General features: G+C 50.0%; 1 protein-coding gene across 1 annotated transcript; it reads right to left on the minus strand.

Annotated features, from left to right (window-relative positions):
• Positions 1 to 313: 313 nt before the first annotated feature.
• LOC142568351 (uncharacterized) lies at positions 314 to 3,514 on the minus strand. The gene has a single exon (XM_075678354.1). It carries the CDS (start codon positions 3,512 to 3,514, stop codon positions 314 to 316), a length of 3,201 nt encoding a protein of 1,066 aa, XP_075534469.1.
• Positions 3,515 to 11,784: the final 8,270 nt, after the last annotated feature.

The raw sequence follows: 11,784 nt of genomic DNA on the forward strand, positions 1-11,784 counted from the left end.
AAAGATAGATCGAAGAAAGGAGAAGGGAAAGGGAGAAGTTACACAAAGTCCACGTTCTCTTTTGGCCGCACCGAGGCCTTCGTCCTTGTCGGGGCGCCCGCGCCTCGCACTGAGTAGGCGGTTCGCCGAAAAGGCGGTGGAACGGATCAGGTTGTTTGTAGATGCGCCGGCCGGCACGTGCTGCAGTGGGGCGCCTCTCGTCCGTTCGCCGGCTCCCTCTTTCCCTTGTGTCGTCGGTCCCCCAACCACGGGTGCAACAATGTATGGTGCTCGCTGCGACTTTCAACATCCTCCCCCCGCAATGAGCGCCGGCTCATTCCCGGCCACCATTGTTAGCACAGGCAGGCACCATTATCCCATGTCTCCTGTAAATCTGAGGGAACCCTTTCGTCCCACGCCGTACCTCGCTCCAGAGGCTCTGGAACATGATCTTTGCCGTGATGGTAATGGCCGAGAGAAAGCCAAATGGGTCAAAAATGCGCGCCGAGGCCTGCAATACGAATCGCTTCGTGTCTTGCCGACTTGCCAAAAATCCAATCAGGGCGGTCATCTCAAAAACGAATTCGTCTGTGTCAGGCCTCCACTCTACACCGAGAATCTTTGTGGGGCCTAGCTCCGGTAGAGTTTTTTGGGCGCTTTCAGTCTCGGCAAACGATGCAATCAGTTCTGGGTAGTTTGATCGCCATTTCCTGAGGTTCATACCTGCAGCCTTGAGTATGGACTGCGATTCCCTGATTATGCGCTCTGCCTCTTCTACACTGTCGGCACCAGTAACCAAGTCGTCTACATACAGGTTGTCACTCAGGATCTTGGCGGTGCGAGGAAATTTCTCCTGTACCGTTTTGAGATGATGACTTAAGGTAGCTGCGAGGAGAAACGGGCTACATGTAACGCCGAATGGCACCCTTGTCATGCGGTACTCTTTGATTGTAGGGAGCGCGTCGCCCTGCCCTGGTGTACTTTGATACCACAGAAAGCGGACAGCGTCGCGCGCACTCTCTGCAAGCTCGATTTGAAGGAAAGCCTTTTCTATATCGGACATTATGGCCACATTATGCACTCGGAATCGAATCAGGATGTCCGCTAGGTTTGGATTTAGATTAGGTCCTGCGAAGAGGACGTCGTTCAGTGACAGCTTTCCCGCCGCTTTGGAGGAGGCATCGAATACGACTCTCAACTTAGTTGTTTCGCTACCAGGCCGGACAACACCTCGGTGCGGCATGTAGTAAATGGGCCCCAGTGGGGACTCACCCAGTTCGTTCGCTTCCTCGGCGTGTCCAGCTTGCAGGTAGTTCCTGATAGCCTGATCGTAGTCTAGAACGGTTTCTTCATGTCGGAGCAGCTTCGCCATTAATGAGTGAAGTCTGTGCGATGCTATGCTCTTGTTGTCTGTTAAGTCTGACGCGTTTTCTTTCCATGGGAGAGCTACTTGGTATCTACCGTTCTTCTGGGTGATGGTTTCTTCAAAGGCCCGAAGAACGCTGTCGTCTTTGGCGGTCAGCTGTGTATCGTTGACGATCCCAAGGTGCTCCAGCTCCCAGAATGACCTCAGTTGACGAGAGATTTCGTCGGGTGCTGTGGTCACACCTACCCGCATCACTCCGGTGCTCGATAGAAAGGTTGCGACGGACGATGTAGACTCTGTGCCCTGCAATGTCCATCCAAACGCAGTCTCCATGGCCACGAGCTTCTCACCAAGACGCTTGACATTTCCTGTTGCTATATCCCAGTAGTGATCGGCCCCGATAAGCAGCTCAACTCCAACACCAGGATGGTAGCCGTCAGGCAAGGTGTCAGCAAGCTGGAGGTCTTGTTCACGAGCGATGCTAGCCGTGGAGTCGTCAGGTGGTGGGAGGAGGTCTCCGCAGATCTCGGGCACCTCTAATGCTTCGATCCGAACTCTGGTATTGTTGCGCCAGTTTCGCAGCCAGCATTCCACGCGATGACACCTTCTTTCTTCAGACGGTCTCTCGCTTCCGAAGGCGTAGATAGCTAGCTTCTCCCCTCCTATGACGCGAAGATTGAGGCGCCGGGAAACATCCTGTCGTACAAACGTTCTCTGGCTGCCACCGTCAAGCAGCATTCTCACCAGAGCGCTGTTGTGCTGGTCCTCCGCATACGCTCGTGCAGTCTGCAGAAGCACACGGGTCTTTCCCAGTGCTGGTCCCACCTGAAGCGATGATTGTACTGCTGTCTCTGCTGGTGCAGCATCTCCGATTGAAGGAGGGTGTGTCGGTCTTTGATTGAGCTCGCAGACGCCAGTTGCGTGTCGTCCAGAGCATTTGGCACACTTCAGCCACCTTGCAGTTCTACATTCAGCGGCACGGTGCTTCTTTTTCGCACACTTGTAACAGCGCCTCTCTCTTGACATCACCTCCTTTTTCTTGGCCATGGGCACGGGGGCGACACAGTTCGCTGGTTGATGTCCCTCTGCACCACAAAATGCGCATTGCGTTTCGCCGTCGGTTACGGTGAGAACAGATGCCGATGGGTTTTGCAGACGAACATCCCCTTTGATTGGCGCTTTCTGTCTGATAGCGGCGTCCTGGTACCCACGGCGTAGTGCACTCTGTGCTCTCTCTCTGCTCTCAACCTCCTCTCTCATAAAATCGAGGAAACTGAGAAGCTCGTGTTGTGGCGTTTCAGGTGAGGCAGCCTTCCGTCGGAAGTACGCCAAGCAAAGCTCACTTGGGATACTTTTACGAAGGACGGTGAGAAGCAACGTGCCGTAGGTGCTCGACGACACTCCCAGTGCCTCTAGACTTCGGACTCCCGAGCGGATTTCGTCGTAGAGGCTCCTCAGCCTTTCGATGTCCCGCAGATCATGCACTGGGCGGACGTCAAGCAAGCGCGACATGTGGTCCTCAATTATGACGTCCTCCTTCCCAAATCTCTCAATGAGGGTCTTCACTGCGATGTCGTAATTTCTATCGCTGATCGGCAACCCCTCTATGGCAGCGGCGGCTTTTCCGGTTAGATAACTGGTTAAGTATTGGAACTTCGCTATTGCAGGCAGGGTGCTGTTCTTGTGAATAGTCGATTCAAATTGGTTCCAAAATTTCTGCCACGAGCGCAGGTCCCCGCTGAATTTTCCGATTTCTAACTTCGGTAACTTGGTTGTTGCTGATACTGGCTGGAATGTCGCAGGTGGAACGGAACCGATGTGGTATGCTTCCTGCTCTGATGCGTTGCCTGTGACTGACGGAGTTGTCGACCGGCTCTCGTTGGCTGTCTGACTCCTGAGAGCTCTCTTGATCTTTGTTTTGATGGAGCAGATCTTCTCCGTGTATGCAGCGCAGGCTTCTAATTCTGCATCTAATTCTTGAAGATCTATCTTCTTTTCGATGCTCTCGTTAACAGATTTCAACTCATCCGCTTGTTCGAGGATAAGGTCGAGGTGTTCCTCAAGCTCACCGACTTGGATGGTTGGCGATTGCAGTAGGTCGCTGGCAGCTGCGATGATTTTTTCGATTGCTTGTCGCAGGGCAGCTTGCTTCTTCTGTAGTCGTTCCATGGCGCTTTCGATGTCAGCAGGCGAAGTATTCCCGGGTTTCGGCACCAAAAAATGTAAATGAATGCTCGCGCCTTTGGGCTAACTCTAATTGCTGTCGCTCTTGGACGACTCCGCTAAATTTGCTGCGCGTTAACTAAGGTGGACGGCGTCGGCCGTGCACGTGGGAGCCTCGAAGGAAGGAACTTCACTCGTTGGGATCCGTTTCGAGACTGGTTTATTTACAAAAGATAGATCGAAGAAAGGAGAAGGGAAAGGGAGAAGTTACACAAAGTCCACGTTCTCTTTTGGCCGCACCGAGGCCTTCGTCCTTGTCGGGGCGCCCGCGCCTCGCACTGAGTAGGCGGTTCGCCGAAAAGGCGGTGGAACGGATCAGGTTGTTTGTAGATGCGCCGGCCGGCACGTGCTGCAGTGGGGCGCCTCTCGTCCGTTCGCCGGCTCCCTCTTTCCCTTGTGTCGTCGGTCCCCCAACCACGGGTGCAACAATGTATGGTGCTCGCTGCGACTTTCAACACATGCACTTCAGTCATGCCTGCACTGGAAGCAGGCGTCTTCGAACGCCGCCGCTACGCAGCTTTCAGTGGCGCGCCTATAGGCGCTGCGCATGGCGTATACTCCTCGCTTTTCCGTTCCATTAGCATTATTTCCATACTTCAGGCTATTTCTATCTATCTATCTATCTATCTATCTATCTATCTATCTATCTATCTATCTATCTATCTATCTATCTATCTATCTATCTATCTATCTATCTATCTATCTATCTATCTATGGCACCGAAATTGGGGTCGAACCCTCGACCTTTGGTCTTAAGGCACTTGAATCCACGACCCAACATAGAGATACAGGCGAAGCGGCCATATCTCCAAGTTGTATTGCAATTGACATCATGGATGTCGAGAGTCGAACCCACGTACTGCTTTCGGAGTGAACTAAGGAGAACTAAATTAAGACAGCGTAATAAGGTTATGTTTATTACCTTTTGTTAGGTTAGTTCATTAAGGCACTAGAACGCACGGCTTTCGGTAGGATAAAACAATAATAGGAAGTAACAACGCGTTAGAATGAAAATTTCAAGTAATGTAATGAATGTCTCGTGCGCGCGCAGGTTTTCGGATTCATTTTTTTTAGCATATGCTGAAGTGACTATCAAAGCTTCAATTGTCGTCATGGCGATGTCGTACGTTCGCCATCATTTCAGTAATGGCATCGCGTTGCCGACATAACTGCTTTCGTCGTTCTGTGGACGTCACTGCATCCACCGTCGGCATACTGTTGTCGCCCTGACGTAATGGTCATGAAGGACTTTTGCGAGCGACGGTAATAGCAAAGCGGGCCGATCACGGAGCCAGCATATGTCGCACATAGCCAAATCACTCCACTTCTCAGAAGGACCACTGCAGATTGTAAATATAGGTGCTTTAGGCAATAAGCTGTGTTGCTACATTGCTTAAAGGCTAATCGCTTTAACTTCGATCTGCCGGGACTGTGGAGCCGTGGTCAGCATTGTTCCCGGGTTAATAAGACCTCGGATTCGTAGTGGTGATCGGGCTCAGGCGGGAGATGGTCGACCCGAGGTTCGAATCGAGGTAGTGCTGTGTCTTTGACCGCGGCCCCGCCTGTCATCAAGGAAAAGTGCAATAGCGTGGTCGGGAGTGTCGGCACAGGACAAATTTCAAGAGCGGCTAGAGATCACAGAGTTTAATCAAAATGAGGTGAAGTGTTACAAATTAATTTGCAGCATCGCAATTGCGTTGAAGAGATCGGAAACTATTTGAATGGTGTGAGACTCTCTGGAAAAAGTTCCCTAGACGCTCGAAGGCAGAGTCTATAATCGTTTACAGTATTTTGTTACTGCGCAAAAAATATGTAAATTTTCGCCAGGGATCACTGATTTTCACTTTGAACTGCCTGTGCGTGAGAACTTTAACACAAAAAAATGATATAAATCTTAAACAAATTTTTGGAATATAGAAATAAAGTGGTAGCAAAGAATTTCAGGAGCATTCAACCAGAAATTAATTTCTGTGTTATGGCATAATTGCAACTCGCTAGCAGTTTCCATTATTTTTCTTCAGTACTTGTTCCAGCGAATTAAATATTCCGCCGTACGTGCCGTGGTTTATTAGTGGCGTTGCGCTTGCTAAGCACGAGGTCGTGGGGTCGAATCCCGGCCGCATGTCGATCCTGGCGAAATGCAAAAGCGCGCGTGTGCCACGCGTAAGGCGAACCTAAAAGAACCCCTCGTGGTCGAAATTAATGCTGAGTCGCTCAATAAGGCGCACCTCATAATCAAATCGTGGTTTCGGCACGAAAAACCCCTGAATTTAATTTGTTTTTTTAATTCTGCTGTAGTTTATTGGCACAATTAGTCCAACAATTAAATTTATATATGCAAGTGTCCATTGTTCTTTGATAAATACGTTAAGGCTACGCGGGTGCTGCAAAATTTTGCAACATTATTGAGGGGGATATGAAAAAGAAAACGGGACGTAGAAAATCGTATTATCGCTGCATTTCTTCTTTGAACGCTATTTTCACACGCTAGTGGCTCAACCCTCGCGTTCACAGCTTCGTATATGTTTTTCCAGCACTGGACCTGGAAAATCAACTGGCGACCCGCGATCGCCTTTGGAGCCCTGTCAGAGGGAACCACCCAGGAGTAAACGCGCAACGGTTTCTGCAATAATAAAGTTCCTCCTCCTCCTCCTCCTCCTCCTCCTCCTCCTCCTCCTCCTCCTCCAGCACTATAGGGGCACACCCTGACAATTTACCTATACAGACAAGAACATCAAATATCCTAATCTGACGAGCGAAAAAAAAAACAAACGTGGTGTTACCTACGCTCTTCCTGCACTGTGCACGAACCCTGTCTGCACCCCTCCCCCCCCCCACCTTGCTCCTTTCCCAGAGACACAATGAACCACTGTTTGGGGCTGTGCTGGAAAGTGGCTTTCTACCGAAACATTCCGGTTTCCAGAGAATTAAAGCACGCGAGGTTGGGTGCGCTTCCAGGAAAGCATGAATGGTGAGCAAAATAAACGTATCCGTTCTTTTTTTTTTTTTTTTTCACCAGATTGGTCGTAGCTGTGCGTGGACGATGCTTTCGTGAGAACAAGGGGGACGGTTTCCCAACCATTTCTTGTGTGGTACTAACCTCTTCTCTAACGACCGGCTCCCCCGAAGGGTGGCGGAAAGCAACGTGTTCTGCTCACCCCTAAATAACTACCACTATCACTGCTATTACTGCACAAGCGGGTTCGAATAAGTGGACGTCTTGTTTTTGAAATAAAGGCGGAAGTGAGTCTCTGGACGAGGTTTTTCGGATGAAAACAGCCTTGCAGCCTACCGAATTTTGCAGACCGCAGTAACAATTATGCTAAAACCAATGGAGACATTTGCATAAGTGAAGCGATAGCTCCACGGTTAAAATATATTTGACGCCGAACGCACATGACGTGGCTGCAGCCTTACTCTCACTCCGAATTTTTTATTGTTTTGGACCCACGGCTGCAATTCAGGACAGACATTTCTCAGCATTTCTTTTACTTCATGCAAGAGTGACCGTGTAACACTGTTATGCAACAAACTGGTGTTTTACAGCAAAACATATCGGGGCTTTACAGGCGAACACAACAAAAGCGATTGTGTTGTGTGAGCGCCTTTGTCTTAATATATAAATTTTGCACTAAAACGTCAGTCCGAAATTTCCTACCAAGAAAAACTTAAGCAACAACTTCAACCTTGCAACGTTAGGCATTATCACAAGGTTTTTGCTATTCCTTCAGTACCATTAATAATGCACGCACATACCCCCCCCCCCCTTCCTTCATGCTAAGTTCTGTTGGCAATAGTGTTGAGTGAGTATCAGTGGATGTTCGCTTATTTTGGCGACCTACGCAAAAGTGGGAAGGCTGCGCGAACTACGTCAATGGTAAATCAAAAAGAAAGTAGCTGCATTTGGAATTTATTTCTCAAGCAAATCCAGACAATGATCGGTGAACGGGTTCTCGTCGCGGTGTACTGCAGAGAAGGTTTTCTCTTTTTTTTTATTATCAGTTCCTCGGCCTTGCCACACTGATGAATGATAAGGCGCAGCAGTAGCGGCCCACGCAGGGACTGTCGTCACAGAGCTGGCCTTGCCAACGAAGCCTCTTGCCATTTGGCAGAGTGTACACGACTGCGTGGTGCTGCCTGATCCACGACATGGTTTTCAGCGCAGAGCGGGCAGCCAGGTAGTGCACGCGAACCAATCGCAGTAGTGGCAATGCTTCCACCATGCGGGCGATGAAGTTCGCAACCGCGCTGTCCATTGCTTGACCCCCGGTCAGCAGGCACAATCTGCGCAGAGCCTTTGCCGCAGTGACTCTAGCAGCTAAGCAAGGCCCAAGCATCTCGTGGCCTGTTTCTATTGTGCGCGTACAGAGCCGCTCATTTGCGCAACGGAGATTGCAAGGCCCGAAGTAAAACACAGCGCCGGCGTCACTCTCCAGACTATTCAGACTGAAGCGAAGGTCGGTGACTCGGCACCCAATAGGAACTTGAAGCACAAAATCCACGCCGTCTCAGCGATGTTCAACCGCCGCAGCCTTGTCTGTCCGTGCAGGCAATTGATGTCACGCTCTGTGAAAATCAAAGGCACTTTGCAGGCGGCGCACGAAAGAGTCTCGTAGTTGCAGACGTCATGCTCCTTGTGGAGCCGGAAGCTTCGCTCCAGGAACTGAAGCGAGTCTTACACAATTCACGGCGCACGGTGGAAGGGCCAGGGAGCGCAGCTAAGACAAGGCCGGACCCACGACTGACCAGAAGTTGCACACGAGCAAGAAGTGGCTCTTCGTCAGGCTGAGCTCGGAGAAGTTGGCGAGGCGCGTTCGGAGGAACTTCCGCATTGGTTTTAGGAATTCGGCAGCACCGCTGGGCAGGCGTTCGAGCTGGACCTGTTGCGGCGGCGTCAGCAGGGCTAGTGAGAAGGACATGACGTCGTTGCAGTGCTCGGGTGCGTCGCTGCTCCGAGGAAGCGGCTTTCGGCTTCCGAGTCAGCTTCCACAGCCATGACCGCGCGCCGCACTCTCTGAAGCAACGTGCTCACCTCTCGCAAGTCCTCGAGTCGTATGAGGCTTGGTGAAGCTCCGTGTAAGAGCCGGTATTGGGCGGAGGTACCCGCTCGCAAGTGTACTGGAAGGTGCGCAGACCGGGCCTGGGTGTCTTCATCCTGGTAATGGCGTCGCCCATAATCACCTCTACGGCGTCCTTTCGTATGACGTGAGCGTGCAAGCTCGGCAGGCCGTGGCAATCATTCAAGACGACCTCCAAGAAGTCGGCTGTAAGCGGCGTCGCTGCAACTTCCACGTACATGGACTGGAGAGTGTTCAGCCTGCAACGCGTGCTGGTGTCCACCACGGCGTCTTTCTTCAGCCACGACTCGTAGCGGCGGTCTTCGTAAAGTGACCACTGTAGCATCTTCACCTTTGTGAACCTCTGTGAGAGCAGTGGTAAATGCGTCGGATGCTCGAAGACGCAGTTCACAACGCGCAGCTCCTCCATATTCTCACAGCTGGCGACAAATCCAAGAAGAACGTCGGAGGGAAGAGCGAGGCAGTCAGTGAACCTCAGCTGGCGCAAGTTCTTGATGTTCACCTTTTCGCAGTATTCCCCAACCGTACACTTATCCGTGCCAGAAGTGAACGGTACAGTGTGCTAATATTCTCGTACACCGTAGTTACGGTCTCGACGACTCGCTCACGGTTGGGGACTCCCGAGAGCTCAGCTGCTGCGTCGGTGAGAGCGTGGCGGGAGCCTCCGTCCAAAAGTTGGAATATCAATTCCCACGCTGCACGCAGGAGTCCGCCGATTAGCTCAGTGCCGAGCGATGGTTTCGTCATAGTGAATCCCTTCGATCACTGCCTTATCGTTTGCCTTGGTTCAGTTGTGCGCTTTTTCATTATTCTTGACTAGTCCGGCAAAACGCATTTTCAGAACGCCGCAACATGGCGCGAAGTCGCTTACTCCAGATGAAGTCTTGGTAGTGGTCGGTGGCCTTTCTTTTCAAGGCACCACTTGCCAAGACGCCCAATTCTGGAATGTGTAATAGTTTCTCTTGCAGTCAGTACTGACTTTCTGTAGACGAAAGAAAGCGTTCGCTGACGGGGCGCTTATGGTGCCTGGTGTCAACCCTGTCGTAGCTAAGATAATTCATTGGGAACCCTGGTCGCGCCGACACCATCACTTCTCACACACATTCCTAAAGCAACGACAAATCAAGCATTTTGCTGCCTTCTATCATCATCATCATCATCATCATCAGCCTAGTTACGCCCACTGCAGGGCAAAGGCCTCTCCCATACTTCTCCAACTACCCCGGTCATGTACTAATTGTGGCCATGTTGTCCCTGCAAACGTCTTAATGTAATCCGCCCACCTAACTTTCTGCCGCCCCCTGCTACGCATCCCTTCCCTTGGAATCCAGTCCGTAATCCTTAGTGACCATCGGTTATCTTCCCTCCTCATTACATGTCCGGCTCATGCCCATTTCTTTTTCTTGATTTCAACTAAGATGTCGTTTACCCGCGTTTGTTGCCTCACCCAATCTGCTCTTTTCTTATCCCTTAACGTCACACCCATCATTCTTCTTTCCATAGCTCGTTGCGTCGTCCTCAATTTCAGCAGAACCCTTTTCGTAAGCCTCCAGGTTTCTGCCCCATATGTGAGTACTGGTAACACACAGCTGTTATACACTTTCCTTTTGAGGGATAGTGGCAACCTGCTGTTCATGATTTGAGAATGCCTAGCTGCCAAACGCACCCCAGCCCATTCTTATTCTTCTGGTTATTTCAGTCTCATGATCCGGATCCATGGTCACTACCTGCCCTAAGTAGATGTATTCCCTTACCCCTTCCAGTGCTTCGCTACCTATCGTAAACTGCTGTTCTCTTCCGAGCCTGTTAAACATTACTTTAGTTTTCTACAGATTAATTTTCAGACCCACCCTTCTGCTTTGCCTCTCCAGGTCAGTGAGCATGCATTGCAATTGGTCTCCTGAGTTACTAAGCAAGGCAATATCATCAGCGAATCGCAAGTTGCTAAGGTATTCTCCATCAACTTTTATCCCCAATTCTTCCCACTCCAGACCTCTGAATACCTCCTGTAAACATGCTGTGAATAGCATTGGAGATATCGTATCTCCCTGTCTGACGCCTTTCTTTATAGGGATTTTGTTGCTTTCTTTGTGGAGGACTACGGTGGCTGTGGAGCCGCTATAGATATCTTCCAGTATCTTTACATATGGCTCATCTACACCCTGATTCCGTAATGCCTCCATGACTGCTGAGGTTTCGACTGAATCAAACGCTTTCTCGTAATCAATGAAAGCTATATATAAGGGTTGGTTATATTCTGCACATTTCTCTATCACTTGATTGATAGTGTGAATATGGTCTATTGTTGAGTAGCCTTTACGGATTCCTGCCTGGTCCTTTGGTTGACAGAAGTCTAAGGTGTTCCTGATTCTATTTGCGATTACCTTAGTAAATACTTTGTAGGCAACGGACAGTAAGCTGATCGGTCTGTAATTTTTCAAGTCTTGGCGTCCCCTTTCTTATGGATTAGGATTATGTTAGCGTTCTTCCAAGATTCCGTTACGCTCGAGGTTATGAGGCATTGCGTATACAGGGTTGCCAGTTTCTCTAGAACAATCTGACCACCATCCTTCAACAAATCTGCTGTTACCTGATCCTCCCCAGCTGCCTTCCCCCTTTGCATAGCTCCTAAGGCTTTCTTTACTTCTTCTGGCGTTACCTGTGGGATTTCGAATTCCTCTAGGCTATTCTCTCTTCCACTATCGTCGTGGGTGCCACTGGTACTGTATAAATCTCTATAGAACTCCTCAGCCACTTGAACTATCTCATCCATATTAGTAACGATATTGCCGGCTTTGTCTCTTAACGCACACATCTGATTCTTGCCTATTCCTAGTTTCTTCTTCACTGTTTTAGGCTTCCTCCGTTCCTGAGAGCCTGTTCAATTCTATCCATATTATAGTTCCTGATGTCCGCTGTCTTACGCTTGTTGATTAACTTAGAAAGTTCTGCCAGTTATATTCTAGCTGTAGGGTTAGAAGCTTTCATACATTGGCGTTTCTTGATCAGATCTTTCGTCTCCTGCGATAGCTTACTGGTTTCCTGTCTAACGGAGTTACCACCGACTTCTATTGCGCACTCCTTAATGGTTCCCATGAGATAGCCGTTCATTGCTTCAACACTAAGGTCCTCTTCCTG

Source organism: Dermacentor variabilis, unplaced genomic scaffold, assembly GCF_050947875.1.
Source record: "Dermacentor variabilis isolate Ectoservices unplaced genomic scaffold, ASM5094787v1 scaffold_18, whole genome shotgun sequence".
Classification (NCBI taxonomy): Eukaryota; Metazoa; Arthropoda; class Arachnida; order Ixodida; family Ixodidae; genus Dermacentor; species Dermacentor variabilis.

What these genes read in the sequence shown, in the direction of transcription:
- LOC142568351 (XM_075678354.1), bottom strand. Translation starts at nt 3,514, where the DNA reads ATGGAACGACTACAGAAGAAGCAAGCTGCCCTGCGACAAGCAATCGAA.